Raw genomic sequence first — 16,178 nt, forward strand, 5'->3', positions numbered from 1 at the left:
ATGATGATTTTGTTGAAAACTGAGTTTAACATCAACTGCAAAATCTCTGTTAAATGTGAGCAAAAATACAGATAGTGTATAGAGTATGTGTAAACACCCAACAGCCCAACATTAAAACCACTGACAGGTGAAGTGGATAACACTGATCATCTCGTTACAGTCAAATGATTTCATGTGGATGCCACTTGACAAACACCACCAACACAAACACTGTTGCAGGTGTGCAAGTACACCCCCTCATGCACCTAGCAGGACAACGTGCCCTGACACAGCACAAAAACTGTTCAGGACCGGCTCGAAGAACGTGACAAAGAGCTTTAGTCATCAACCTGTCACCCGAAATCACCAGATCCAAATCTGATCAAGCATCTGTGAAACTGTGGAGGCCTCATCATGGATCCAGAGACCATGATCTGCAACTGTGTTTGGGTGGGTGGTGCATGTTCCACATGAATGCCAAGACCCAAGTAACTTTGACAAATCATTTAACAGGGGTGCTCACCTGCTGAGGATTTCTGAGGATTTGGCACTCAGCTTCACAGTGAAGCTGAGGGTGCTGATTCTCTATCTTTTCTAATAAGCACATCACACTGTGCTACAGACGTTATAAAGAGGGGAGACAAACTACTTCAGACCTTTTGAATAGAACGTTTAATGGAAGTATGACCTGTGGGAAAAATGTTTTAAACCTTATTTTGGGGCAAAGTCAACAACCTTTTAAGCAGTTTTATCAGAGTTGACTGCTGATTCTGTATGTGTTTTAATCCCAGTGATCATTGAAGGTGAAGTTGTGGCTCTCTCCCCATTCATTTAAATGTGGTCTGGTCTTGTTAGTCTGAAATATCTGCACAGGAGTGCTGCCAAGATGACTGCCGAGTGGCATCTGACTAGTAATCATGCTCTCAAGAAACCCAGAAAAGGTCTTATTTTTAGATTTAGAGTTATGGCTATTCTCCCCCACAGAGCACATCTCAACGAGGCCCTGCTGCAAATCAGGTGCAACAAACAAAACATTTTTGAGCAGGTACTTTCCTCATCTACACACACACACACACACACACACACACACACACACACACAGTAAGCAATGGCTCATCAAAAATGCAGCAATGGTCCAGCTGTTGATACTGACAGTGTGCTATTACCTGTTTGCGCTATTGATTTACAATGACGACTTGCCACAGTGAAATTGGTGGCTCCATAAAAATTCTGGCTGCATAACACTCCTGCTCATACCTTATCGGCTTTCACTATTAACGCATGTAATTGAAAGCATTATCTCTGTCCTTGTCTTTCAGTCTCTCTCTCACACACACACACACACACACACACACACACACACACACACACACACACACACACACACACACACACACACACACACACACACACACACACACACACACACACACACACACACACACACACACACACACACACACACACACACACGTCTTCTCCATCCATCCTGTCCTCGAGTGACCATTTTGCTGTCAGCACATTTCAGTCTTGAAGAGTTCGGGCCGTAATTTCTGTTATTAATGGGCTGCTGCACCCAACACGTGTTTGCCCTTCTGGATCTGCTCTGCAGTATCCCACAACAGCCTGTGCGACACACACAAACATCACACACACTCACACACCTATATCTAGTAGCATATTGGTCATTTTGTGTGGATGCTCAAAGGACACTAGCCTCTTCTCACTCAACCAAACGCTCAACAGTCTGGGATCTTCTTACTTGGTTACAAAATACCCAGTATATCTGTAACTGTCCCATAAATGCAGAGCTAACGCACATAGACACACTCACACACTAGCCGACCATCTGTGGTCTGATATAAAGTCTACCTGTAGGAGGAGGAGGAGGAGCAGTGTGTCTGCAGCTACTAACTGAGGACACATTTCACATTACAGGAGCTGGCTTCACCTTCACACATTCTGACACACGTGAGTAATTCTGCATACACAAAAACACACGTGACACACACACACACACCCGCACAAACACACGCACGCAAACGTACACGCAGACATACACAGCTAATAGGCAGGCAGTTTTAAGGGCTGCTGTGAAAGAGGAAGCGTGACAAACAGATGGATGAAGCTGTGGTACAGGGGGGAGTGTGTGTGTGTGTGTGTGTGTGTGTGTGTGTGTGTGTGTGCGTGCGAGAGAGAGGAGCTGAGGTTTGAGGCAAAACAATGTCTCCACCCAGAGTACCTGAACTAAAAGGTTCCTTCAGCTGTTGTCTGTGCTTTCACTGTGGTCTAAAGACCCTCTCAGATTAGGGAGATTAGTCCCGTGGCATATCAAAAAGTGATGGCTATTTTCACACATTTTTGCACTAACCCTAATACAAAAACAATTCTGTAACTTTTCTATTCTATTCTGTAAGTAGAAGCACAGTGAACCTCAGGCAAACTGGTTTGCAGCAGCACCTTTTCAAATAAACGTGGCTGAAACAAAATGCGAGTACGTGGCTGTAAGCCCCACACCCAAAGTTTCTGTTCCTGGCCCCTGGGGTGGAAACACACCTTCTTGAAAGGCTCCTAGTCCCTGGGGAAAGTTCCTGTGATGGAAATGCGGCTATCCAGAGAAGATCACAGATGTTTGAGTATTGTGTGGATGTGTATATGTGCGCCCAACAGAGGTGAGAGAAGGACGTTGAGCTTTGTGTGAACATGGACAGAGCCTCAGGTGGTGCATGAGAAAGTTATTGTGCACGTTTGTAAAAGAAACTAGGAACACAAATGACAGGAAATAAAATGATACAGAAAGGACAAAGAAAAAAAATTAAAATAGAGAGAAGAGAAAAGGCAGGAAGGTTAAAGTGAGTGAGGCATCCGAGATGGCCCAAATCTATAATAAAGACTGATTCTCGGCAGGTTTTGAGAAGGTTCTCACTAACAAAATAAAAGTACATTACCATAAGGTCGGTATGTTTACTCTAAACACTTTGCTTTCGAGTGCTGATGTACACTGTCCTCTCATGATCGGAAATGGAAATGGAGAAGCTACTTACAGCTGGAAAATGAGAAATGGTGGTGAGAAGCTCCAGAAAACAAAAAATATCAGATATCTATCTTTTTAATTGTATTTGTACTCAAAAAAAGAAAAAGAAAGAGAAAATCCCAAATCTTCAGAAATTAAAGGTAGATTTACTGCTCGACTGTATTTTTGGTTTCTCTTAATAGAATAAAATCAAATAAAAACAGCATTAAATGGAAACAATTCTCAGTCAGACAGCAAGTTAGACTTCTTCTTTTTCTTTCAATTCAAATGCTGTCTTTAAAACTCTGACTTTGTGACTTCTGAATATCAATGTGCCAAACAGAAATAAAACTAAGCAGCTAAATCAAATAAGCTCAGTTCATCATATAGGACCCGTCAGCTGCTTTAGTATGTATGTATACTGCATATGCCGTACTGAATAATGCAAGAAAGGCAAAGATGAGCCCTTCAGCAACAGCTCTCTTTAGTGTCACTCAAACTCGGTACAATCACACATCATAAACACACTTGCCAAGTATTTGTTTGGCATATTAGCGGGTATGCACTTACTCCCACTCTGAAAAACAAAGACAAGTAGTTTCACTGCTTAAAAATGGAGGAAAAAAGGTGACAAGAAGATTGGCAGGAGAAAGAGAAAAAGAAGTGTGAAAAGAGTCGGAGAAGGGAAAAAAAAAAAAAAAAGGATGACGAGCAGGCCGGCTGAGATTTAGACAGAGAAAACACATCAACGGCTGCATAGAAGACAAGCTCTTTAATCCTCTGTCAGAAGGAGTGGAGCAGGGGAGAGAAAAGGATAGAGAGGGCTTTCATTTCTGTTCTACTTTCATAAAGCTTTTCATATCCAAACACAAAAGGAGGAATAAATAACTAATAACACCTGAAAGGCTCGCTGGAGTTCTCACATCCACCTACAGGCACAGGTTTCTAACACAGGGAAACACGCAGACACGCAGATGTAGAGTCATTCTCTACATAACTAAGATTATTACAGAAGGAATCCATATGTGCTGTTTGTACTGTAAGATCAAAACCTGAAGAAGAAACTGGGAGATACATACAGCACAATGTTTAAATACTCTGAATCTGACACAAAGCAGTTAATATAATATACAGTATATTGAGGAGTTTTGACATAAACTGATCAACACCCAAACCAAATAAAGGAGAGCTTGTTTAATATTCAATCGTCGTTAGTGCTAAAGGGAAGGTCTGCAGGAATATGAACCTGCCATTCATCTATGGACACATGACTGTGCTTGTGATGCATCAGCTCAGGCCACAAGGGAAGCTGAATGTTCTCATATATCTAAGTGCCTCCGAGATCAGTGCCAAATTCACCCACAGCTCTACTTGGCTGCCTGTACTTTCCTATCCCATTCATCAAGGTAGTCACCGCTAATGTATTCTCTGCTGTGGACCTCCAAAAACTAGACCAATACTGTATCTTCCCACTTTGGAAAATGTACTTTGGATAGGTGGAATAGATCTGAAGAAAGTCTGGGCTTAGTGATCTTCAAATGTTTCTTTGACCAAATGTTTCTCAAACTTTTTTAAAACTGCTCAGCATCATACCTCCAGACTTATAACTGGGACTCACTACATTTTCAGGTTGATTTCTTATCATTATTAGACTCATTATTAGATTTGTAACCCAAGTCCCTCTTCTGTGATGACCTGTATGCAACTTTTGAGTAAGAGTTGATGATTCATGGAGTAAAGTTTTCCATCAACCTTTCGCTGCCGCATGACTGCCCTCCATGTAACAATGAATTAATTTACATGCACACTAATATTCAACTATTTTTTCCCAATTTGGTAATATTCTGAATTTTATATGGGTCACGTCAACAGCATATTCAGTTTGGACATTCTCAGTAAGGCTTTATTCCGAGTTTAGTATTTTCCATTTAAGATATGAGGGACATGCCTATATTATTTGGGTTTGAGGAGTATTCTTTGGTCATGTACACAGCACATTCAGAATATACATGTCAATTAGGAAATTTACGGCAGTTTGTGACACACAGCCTCTTGTCAACTTATGGTCAGCTCTGTGTGATACATGGAGGCACTGTATACAGTACATACAAATTAGCCAACAGTTTGTAAGACTGGGGTAGAGATGGATGCCCAAAAGAAAAGCCCAGATTTCTGGTGAGAAGGAGGAACATGACTACTTTTATACATTATGAACGACTTGAATATCACCTAGATTTTGGATATGTGAAAATATTGCAGTGCTGACCTTCTCAAGAAGCTACAGTAGTTGAAAGAGTGCATTAACACGGTTGAACAAGTAAAACTGAGTGAAAAAATAAGAAAAATGGCACAAGTGGCTCCAGCCATTCCAATTACAGTATATTCTTACCTGATAGACAACATGCTAATGCACGTTAATCGGAGCATGCATGGCTAAATGAAAACAGAACTTTTAATGAAGTATCATTTTCATTGGTTTCATTTGAACTGCTGTGTAGGAATACTGTTTTTTTCAGAGTAAAAGGCAGGAAACTAAATATTTTGTGCATGTAAACATATGCAAGGAAAGCTTGAGCTTCTTTCTGTTTGGGAGAACAGGCTCTCACACTGTACTTGCTCAGTGCTGCAAAGCAAATCCAACAGATGTCTTTATCACATCGTCCCTGGTGGTTCACATTATACAATGCAGACGTCTGTACAAACTGCTTACAGTCATTCAAATCAAAATGATCATGGGATTCAAAAAACCACGATGTAGTAGTTTATGCACGTTATTTACCTGTGCTGCCTCCCAGCCCCACTGCCGATATTTGGGATCGTGGGTGAACCTCCACATGTACCAGTATGTCTCGATCACCTCAGGCCGCAGTATGTAGTACTTCTCATTCTGACGTACAGCCACTGCCTCCAGGCCGCTGTCGAACTTAAAGGCCTCCGGGCCGAGCTTCAACACTTTAGGGAGAAGAGAAAGGTGGAGGTGGAGAATGGTAGAGGAAGAAAAATAAAGATGGAGAGGAGAAGAGGCAACAAGAAAAACAAGAGGGATAGAGAGAGGGGGGAGAACAGAAAAGAAAAAAAGAATGTGATTAGAAGAGATAAAAAAAGAAAGTAAGGAAGGTAAAAAGGCAGGAAATGATTAAGAGAAGAAAACAGGAGAGACGAGATAAACATTATCTTTTGCTCTTTGTTTGTCTTTATGGTTCAGTTAATACTGATTACAGGTCAGAGCTGATAAGAATTAGTGCCTGTATGAGTTTGTGTGTGTGCGTGTTTGACAAAGCAATAAAAAGCCTCCTACAGCACTAAGTTTACTGAGTGTTCATGTTCTTACAAAAAGCGTGTTTTTTGCCAATTAAATGTGATAAGCATTAAGAGTCTTACTGTCGGAGATTACTGAGAATCTGAAGAAGCAGTGACGTGACTGTCTGAGGGATTTACACACACTCACACTCTCTCACACACACACCCACTCTCTTCGGTTGCTGTGAATGAGTGCTCATTAAGAACTAAGAGACAGTCTTCAGACAACTTCAGACAGTCTGACCGTTGCTATCAAACTCTCGGCCAACTAACCAGAAAGTTCTCTCTCTCTCTCTCTCTCTCTCTCTTCATTTGTTGCCACAGCAACCTCTCGTCTTTCTCAGAGCAACCTCACACACACATGCACATGCAATCATAATGCGGGATCACACAATGCTGTTTCTTTGCTGCCAAATATCGATTCTCCTCTGAAAACATCCAGAGCAGGTATTTTGAAAGGTCTCCTTCGAATACCAGTGATGCATTTAAGCTTCCATCAACTGAAAGTGTAATACCTGCAAAGAAAATGTGACCAATCGATCTACCAGCCTCTAAAAAATACCACCGTTCCCAAGTGAGCTTCAGTGAATTTATTGTCCTTTAGGTTATTAACAGTGTTTTATAGCTTGTGATCCCTCAAATCACTGTGCTGCTTCACAGATCGTGTTCAGGGTACAAAATAAATCAAATTAAAATGAAAGTCTGGTTTGACATTGAAGCACTAGTTAATTCTGAGGTCATAGGAGTGCAATTACTGAGCATGATAGCAATGAGTAGCTTTCATGGCTTAAACATAAGAAACACCACTGTAGTCAAATAACTATTAATAGTTATTTCAAACATATTACTCCTGTACTCTGATATCATACCAGCTTTAATCACACTGTAAGTGTGTGTGTGTGTGTGTGTGTGTGTGTGTGTGTGTGTGTGTGTGTGTGTCACACAAAGCCCCTCTCGCCCTCCTCACCCGTTCTGTCGTAGGACTCGTGGCAGGTGTGTGCGATCTCGGCTCCCAGCTGCAGGTAGTGTCCTGCCTTGTCGTCGGGCGAGCCGTCAGCACCCAACGCGAACATGCCGCCGGCGAAGCAGGCCAGGTGGCCCATCTTCCTCTCCAGGTGGCCATTCTTCCATTCACCAATGAATGTCAGACCGCCGTTGGATTTGCGTATCAGGTGGCGTTCGATGGCCTGGAGAAAGGGAGTGTGTGTGGGAAGAAGTGGGAAAAAAGCAGTTTGTTTTAAGTGAGAATGTGTATTGAGGTTGCACATGGAATGTAAAGTGCACATATGAATGTGTGAGTGTATTTGTATGCAGGTAGTGATTGAAACGGTACATGAGGATGTGTGAACTGGGTGTGTTTGGGTGAGAATGTGAACGTTTTAAGATATAGGGTCAAAAAAGGGCGACCAACAGAATTTATTACAGCAGGAATGATGATGGAGGTTATGAATGCAATATTAAGTGTGTGTGTGTGTGTGTGTGTGTGTGTGCGTGCATATATTAATGGGGTTAAGTTGTGTGACATTGAGTGCATGTGTATGAGGGTGAGCAGGGTCGAACAGAAGAAAACAGACCAAAGTGGTGAGAGCAGAATTTAAAATCCAGCCACATCCCTCAGCCTTCGCACTGTAGCATCTGTTCTGCTCCCTCTCTGACACTTTAATGACATCTTCATCAGCTGTACAGCACTGACATCTGCTTCCTGCTAAATCCAACTTGAAAAAACTAAACAAAAACGAATCTGTCTTTTGTAAAGATGGGTGCGGAAAACTGAGAGCGCGGTTAATGTTTGGGAACTAGAAAAGGAAAAAACTGGTAACAATTACAATGAGAGCTGTTAGTCTTCTTGTGGATAAGTGGTGCATGCTGGACTGGGACTGCAGATGTGTGACTATGCAGTTCAAACATAGTAGCTGGGCCTGGTAATATTTCTTTATCTAATTTGATTTTAAAATAAATTTGCAAAAAAAACAAAAAAAGTTTAAAAAAAAGTGAAATTCAGCCTTGACCAACCTGAGTAACAAGCTGTTAATAAAAAGGCTGGTGATGGTTTATTTCTCTCTGCAGCAGTCTTTTGATACAGCGCAAGCATTAGTGATGCATGATAAATTGATATTGGGAAATGTATATTAGATTTATCTGGTAAAGGAACCCAATATGTCAAATTGCTTTCAATGAAAAAAAAAGTAGTATAAAGCTTTTTGTGGCTCCAGAGGAAGCTGCATGTCATCTGATAAATCGCCTCCAGTGATGTTACTCAGTGGCTAGGTTGCATTATGGGTAATGTAGGCACCAGGTATTGAAAAGCAGTCCACTGGTCTAGCATTGCACTCCTGTAACACTGACTCATTATGAACAGTTTAAGAACGGCTCGCTAAATCGTAGCCTTTCTTACCATCAGGTGTGCATAAACCACAGGTTAGGAACTTATTTTAAAATACAAAAATGGGAAATTATTGGTTATCTTATCGGTATCGGTCATGAGAATCAGGTAATAATTGGTTATTGACTAGGCTGAAAAAAATCTGTATCTTGCACCCCTCGCAAGAATACTGTAAAAGCTGCAAATGCTGTCTTCTAATGGGGGGAACAGTTTACTGACTGTGGGACCAAAGTTTTTTTGTTTTATGTAATATATAAACAGATGTTTGTTTGTTCTCCAGAATATTCACACAGTGTTAAAACTGTATTTCTCTTTGATAACTGGTCAGCAACTGGCATCCGTGGATATACAACCCTGATTCCAAAAAAGTTGGATGCCCCTCTCATACCTGGTCACAACACTACCATCTGTTACCAATGATCCTGTTTACATGTGGAACGTTCCAAACAGGAGCCTTACACAACTTCAACAGTCTTTTGTTGCTCCTGTCCTAACTTGTTTGAAACATGTTGCTGCCATCAAATTCCCAATAAGCAGATACTTACAAAAATTAACGAAGTTGAGGAGGTAAAACAACAATTTTTGGGGAATTGGGGTTGTAACTGCAACATAAACTCATGATGTCAGCATACCTCGATGGCGTCGTCATAGGTCTTGCGGGCTTCTGTATCCGTCTTGTCTGACATGAGCCATGCCTTCAGCAGGTACTCGTAAAAACTGTCCCCAAGTCCACCAACTGAGGTGTGATCTGGAGAGGAAGAAAAGAAGAGTTCAAAACAGAGGAGTGGAGGAACATAGAGTGTGACTGACCAAGATAAAGAGAAAAAACAGTGACACACACACAAATGAGGAGGTCAAAAGGAATTATTCATTTTGTGACTTTGCCACTGACTCCCAGGCAGAGCGCAACATATGGCTTCAAAGGTATCCATCGATGCTCTAGGTGGTTTTACTACTCTTCAACCACAATATACTGGCAGCACATTCCCTCTCATTTCCCGTTTTGTTTACCCATTCCCTGATGTGCTCACATTTCAGTGTCCCCAGTCGCTCTCATGAAAGTTTACACAGCTTTCATCCTGTCCTAATTTGTAGGACACCACAGAGAGAGGAGTGGACGGAGCCAGCACTGATTCTGATCAGACTAAGAACATAACTTGTTTTCTCCAGAGGATGTTTGGAGCCTACTCAATCTCATTTTTAATCGCACTTTGGTCTATTTCAGGGGAAATTCACTGACCTATAAAATATAAGAATAAGAAAACATTTGTGCATCCATGATTAGTATACTAATATGACAGTACAAATCCAAGACACTACGCTCAATGGAACTTTTCTGAAAATGATTGAAATAATGAGATTACTTTATAATTCTTTAGTTAAACTCCACAGAAGAGGATGAGTTTTAACCCGTGTTTCTTGGTTGGTTGGTTTGTCAAAAAAATACCGAATGGATTTCCAGGAGACTTTGATGGAGGTTGGGTTTTTAGCATAGAATTAGGACGTTTTTCAACGTTTTTGTTGATCTCTCTGGCAATAATGCCGGAATATTGATGAAAACAATCTGGCATATTCAGGCGTCTGGTGTCTCAGTAACTGTTTGGCCTTGGTGGAGGTATGCACTGGAGGTACAGAGTGTCATTCTGGTTTGGTTTTGTGTATGACAACTAAATCATTTGCAATAGTACACATTTTGTTGGTTTTGCAGGTATATAGGGTTACTATGGACTGAATTATTTAAACAGATTGGTGGTAAAATTCACCAATATCAGGGAGGAAATTTTGAGTCTTTCCTTTTCCTCTAGCACATTATGATCTCAAAAGTCTAGTATGGGAAGCAATTTCAGATGAGAATAGGTATATTCAGCTCTGATTTCGCTGGGTGAGACTGAAATATTCCTCATCCGCGGCGTATAACTATCACATCGGCTCTGTGTAATCATATGGGATATCTGAGCAGATTGCTTTGTGTCTCATCTAAAGAGATTCTTTTCTGTACGTGATTAACATGCCCGTAGGTAAATGGAGAGATACGCAAAGACGGGGAACGAGAAAGATGAAGAAGCAATGAGAGCAATGAATTATTCATCTTTTGTTACAGAGAGAGTGAAACCTCACAAACAGGAGCCGTGAAGGCAGAGTGTGCTGGGGTGTGTGTTCACATCTGTGAATATACATGTGAGTGGCTGAGATGGTATGACTAGTGACTGAGCACTAGTATGGATGAAACACATTTAGAGACAGTCTGTCACTGATTGGTTCAGATTTACTCACAATTGGGAATAAAATGAATTAATAAACGACTTGAAATCCACTTAATGTTATGTAAACGATTCCATTTGGTGGAATAAAACGTTTGCTGCTGGTGAGCCAACCATAGACACCATTGCATAATTATGAAGGTAATAACAAGTCTGTGTGTGCTGGCATTTTGCTGCAATAACGCTGTACTTTCCACATGTTTTATGATATCCATAACAACATTAGCAGGTGCTCCTGCAGCATCAACAGCACTAAAGCACTTCCAATGACGCAGACTTTCTCTGGGGTGTTATGGCTTGTATTTGGCAGTTAATGACGCATGTGTTCAAAATGAATGTTATTTCAATAATTCCCCTGCTCCAAATACCACATTCACACTGTTCTATCCTGGGTGGAAAAAACCACCAGACCTAGATGAATGCTGTTATGTTTTGTATTCATCTAGAGTATTTCTGCTCTGCCAGCCTCTGGCAGGTCACCAACCCTCTTCTGGAGGCTCTGTTCCATGTCAAATTATCATACTTGGTTGGAGAGGTACTGAAAGTGGCATGTGGGTATTTTTGAATCTGGTAGCTGAAAGAAAACTACTTTCAAACCCAGCAGTGCACCTTGGTCACCTTAGCTGACAAAAGACGTGTTTGTAGAGGTCATATACGTGTCTAATCAGCTTCTAAAGTCAGTCTATTCACAGTACAGAAATATTCATGGTCAAGTACACAATTTATTTGTCTACCTTCGTTTCCGTTAGGGTTAACACACAGAGGGGAAACTGTCTATCAGGACGATGGAAAAGAGATTCTGAGCCTCACATTCAGGAGGAGCGATTATGATTCAGTCCTGGTAGCCAAACAGTGGACCAACTCTTTAATCTTATAAGCTGAGGCAAGTGGCTGGAATGATTTTACCTCACAAAGTGTCTGGGGTTAGTAGTGAAGAGCTCAGAAAGCCCAAAGACATCAGTGTAGAACCACTGCTACTTTGCTTAGAAATGAGCCATTTGAGGTGGTTTGGATATCTGAACAGGCTGCCTCTCTGACCCTTCCATGTGGAGGTTTTCTGGGCATGTCCAACTGGGAATACATCCAAGGGATAAGTCAGAAAACACTGGATTGTTTTCATATTCCATCCTAACACGTGAATCCAGGATAAAGCTCGAGTATGTGGGCTGGGAGAAAGACATATAATCTACCTTATTTAGCCTGCGGCCACTGTGTACAAGTACTGATAAGCAGCAGAAAATAAATGGATGGAGCCATGTGTAGTGTAGATGATAGATGTACAAAAGTTTCAAAAGTTTACTTATTTTGCAGTAATGAAGCTCTTGTACTCAACGAAAGTGTTGGAGAGGACAGAGGTCCTGTCTCTTTGGATTTCAATTGGAAGTCAATAGCCTTCTGTTCATGCACAGAATAATTCATTAGTAGTAGATCGACTGTAAATCCCCTACATTACAGCAGGAATTATTTCACCATCATACAGCACAATTTAACAGATTTTTCATCACAAAGACCTTGAAAAGGGGGGATTAAGGACAGCCTGGTTATTGGATTAGGGCACACATTTAGTAAACAAATAAAAAGGTCAGATGGAGTAAAAATTCATCACCAGCTGCTTTCACTATTTTACCAGACAGTCATAGACGACTGAAGGCTCTTTTCGAGGCACGTCTTAAAAGTTTAATTTGTGTCTTCGGTTTTGTTTTTCCTTATTTTTTGTTGTGTGAATATTTGAACCAGTGTGATAAAATATCAGTGGTTGACTTTGTTTGAATTATTATGTTGTTATTACTATGATAATATCATCTTGACAAACACTCATTGTTTTTGTCAATACAAGCACCGTGTGTGCACACAATGTACACTTTCCTCCACTCACTGTCACATTGTCCACGATTGGACAGGGTAATTTTATATCTAAGCTTCTAACAGACCTTCATCTAGTTTAGAGGCTCTGAATAATCTCATGCCGTGCTCATAGTGCACTGTCTCACTATCACTGTTTGCCAGTCTCCTGAACGACTGAGCCATTGTTTGATTTTTACAATAAATATGTGAAAACACATCTGAAGCAATGGCACATGAAAGAAAAAAAACACTTGTTCCAAACATGGACCCTGATGTATCACACGGAGCAAAGCACAAATAACAAGTAGAGTGAAATCACAGAAATTGGAAAACACAGCATCAGACCAGGATAAAGATAATACACCACCTACAGCACCAGCTGCCCTTTTACACAAGACAGTTGTTGAATGTAAAGAGGAAAATAACAAGGCAACACAGATTAAAACACAAACTGGAACAGGAAGTGCTTGTTCAAGTTCTGTCTGATCTTTTTTTGTATTTTTCCCTCAACCTTCTACCTTTCCCTGTTACACAATCACTTCCATACTCTTTCAATTTAGCATCCACCCACACACACTCCCCTCAACTCCTCTCCTCTCCATTATTTTTCTGCCAATCAAAGGATCAGGGTCATGCAGGGAGCGCCTGTCAATCAAAGGCAAGGTCTGCTGAAGAGGCTTCAAATGCACACCAAACCACAGACAGAGAGATGCATGTACACAGGGAGACGCCTTCACAAAGCTTCAAACACACTCTGATTCAAACACAGGTCACAGGCACGGGCTGCTGAGCTAATACTAATAACTTTTGTCTATGTTATCAAGTGCAGCAGTACAGTTCGTTTCTATGCAGTATCCATCCCAATGAGGAGCACAATAGCAAAGGTCAGCCAAGTTTTAGTTTCAACTTTCTAGATCAAGTTATGCACCACACTACTAATTCTGACTGACAAAGTCATTTTTTACAAATCCTGAACAGCTGTCAAATCTGGTGAAGCAGATATTTCTGAAGAAAGTTGATTGTTGAGTTCAAGGTTGTCAAATACTGATGTTATGGGTTGGCCACCATCCCCATGGCTCGCCTTAAATACCAACCCAAAGCATTGGTATTAGACGCCCTGGGCATGAGACCTCAAACTGCACTTCTTTTTAAGTTACAACTTTGCTTTGGTTAGGTTTAATTTTCTGATTCTTTCATCACAATGCTGTACTTCTGCTCGGCTTGGATAGAGTTAGGAAAAAGCATGGTTTGGCTTAAAAAGTCCTCTTTTGGTCACCACAGACATGGCTGGAAAGGTCCCCAGCTCTATTTCAAAATATCCAGTGGTGTCACTTTTACCAATGCTGAAGTTGAAGAGCAGTAGCTGAAAACGTCACTTGTGAACTTGTGGATGTGACAATAAATTGCAGGTAAATGGGAGCTACAGTGTGCAGACTTTTTTCAAGTTGACTATATTTCAATCTTCTTTGGTCCAGCACCTGAAGCTCAAACTGCAGTCACCCGTTTGGCAGCCTTGCGTTTGTAACCTCATCAACATCTCCTTCACCTCCTGATGTAAAAGTCATTTGATAAACATGTTATGTGAATGTGATATAGCACCTACTCTTTTACAAATGTCGGTATGAACCGTAGCCTATGCCTTAACTGCTAACATGTCATCCTGGCAACCAGGCTGAGACTCAACAATCACCTATATTTCTCTTGAATTGTTTAATTTCAACTAAAATTAACGATCGATTCAAACTTGTTGAAGAGTACAGAAAAAGATTTATATCAACTGAAAAAAGGCATCGACAGGAAAAAAAAGTGACGGTTCAGATGTCTGGTGTTTTGCGCACTGACCACCGTTTTCCCATTTGGAAACAACTGGGACGTAAAAAGCTTTGTGGACAGGAGTTATGTTTGTCAAGTAGACATCATTTTACTTTGACAGAGCCAGAAAACAGAGAAGGTCCCACAAAGATGGCGACAAGTGTGGTTGAGTTTAACACTACTACTGTTTCATATACAAGTTGTATCAGGTCAACTGACAAAACCAATTACTCTTGAAAATTGACAAATAACCCCTTCCAGTTTCTCTCTTTTCTCTTGATTAGTCCGACACAGTGTCAGACTAATCAAGAGAAACCAAATAGAAATTCTGATCATCAGGCTACAAAAAGGCAGTTTCTATTGTACTGAATGTTCCTGCACAGGTGCCCGCTGCTGGGAGAGAGGAGGAAGGAATTAAATTGAACCAATTTTAGCTTTATCAAGTTGAACCTCTGTAAAACACAGCGTTACAATTAAGATTGAAACCTGTTTCAGTACTAATTAATTTTACTATATAATAACCCAGTAATGAAGAAAGGAGCGTTTGACAGACTGTTGTGTGTGTGTGTATGTGTGTGTGTATTTGACAGAGAGCAAAGAAGAGTGTCGGTGAGTAGGTTAAAAAGAGGGAGTGGGTGGTGTGTGTGTGTGTGTGTGTGTGTGTGTGTGTGTGTGTGTGTGTGTGTGTGTGTGTGTGTGTGTGTGTGTAGGCAGCGCGGTGTTATAGTAAGACAGAGGAGTGTGTGGTAATAAGGCTGTCACTCACAGCAGGATCTCATTAAGACAGGAGCTCAGCCTCGTTCTCATTAGTCTGGCTTAACTACTGTCTACACACCTACACTCCACAATAGAAGACACACACACCAAAATTTATAGACAGTGGTAACATTTGCACACACTCCCGACACATGCTTCCACCCTTCAAACACTTGACACTTTGTCTCAAACACAGGCACACATTCACATTTACTTCTCACCCAAATATTAAAAATTCAACACACACACACACACACACACACACACACACACACACACACACACACACACACCCACACACACCATAGCCAAGGTGACAGACAATGTGACAGGCAGGGTGAAAAAATGCAGTCTCAATTTTAAAAAGCAATTAGACTGTTTAAGAAGATAACAAAAGCTCCAACTGGTGGCTGTTTATGTGCCACAGCGGCTGGGACACAAAAAAAAACGTTCCAGCCGTGGGCAGATTGTGGCTCGTGGTTTGTGTTCATTTAGTGCCCAATATCAGCGCACATAAATCTTTGTAGCCGTGCCGCCTCTGTTCAGTCCTGACAACTCAGTCTAAATGCTCCTGTAATGAATTTAAATGAAGCGGTGTCCCTGTTTGACTCAGCAGTAGTTACAGGTGTTCAAAAATATGTCAATAACAATCATAGTTCGAAAACAACATGTTTCACACGCTGTGTGTTTATCTGAAGAGACACTTTTAATGTTCTTCCATTTTATGCCTTCCTAACTGAAAGATAATCATGGTATGGTGACAGCACCGTGAGCAGTGACTGTAGAGGATCGTTGGTGCTGGTTTATTGATGTGTGCACTGTTGATTAA

General features: G+C 41.0%; 1 protein-coding gene across 3 annotated transcripts in view; it reads right to left on the reverse strand.

Annotated features, from left to right (window-relative positions):
- Nucleotides 1-16,178, reverse strand: part of man1a2 (mannosidase, alpha, class 1A, member 2) — a 141,108-nt gene that overhangs the window by 9,371 nt on the left and 115,559 nt on the right. For all 3 annotated transcript variants that reach the window (XM_084361748.1, XM_084361749.1, XM_084361750.1), the window contains exons 10-12: nucleotides 9,308-9,423; nucleotides 7,260-7,479; nucleotides 5,772-5,944 (exon numbers count right to left, since the gene is read on the reverse strand). In XM_084361748.1, the coding sequence (XP_084217874.1) occupies nucleotides 5,772-5,944; nucleotides 7,260-7,479; nucleotides 9,308-9,423 (509 nt within the window). The remainder of the gene's footprint in view (nucleotides 1-5,771; nucleotides 5,945-7,259; nucleotides 7,480-9,307; nucleotides 9,424-16,178) is intronic.

This window comes from Pagrus pagrus (genome assembly GCF_965226575.1).
Source record: "Pagrus pagrus genome assembly, chromosome: 9".
NCBI lineage: Eukaryota > Metazoa > Chordata > Actinopteri > Spariformes > Sparidae > Pagrus > Pagrus pagrus.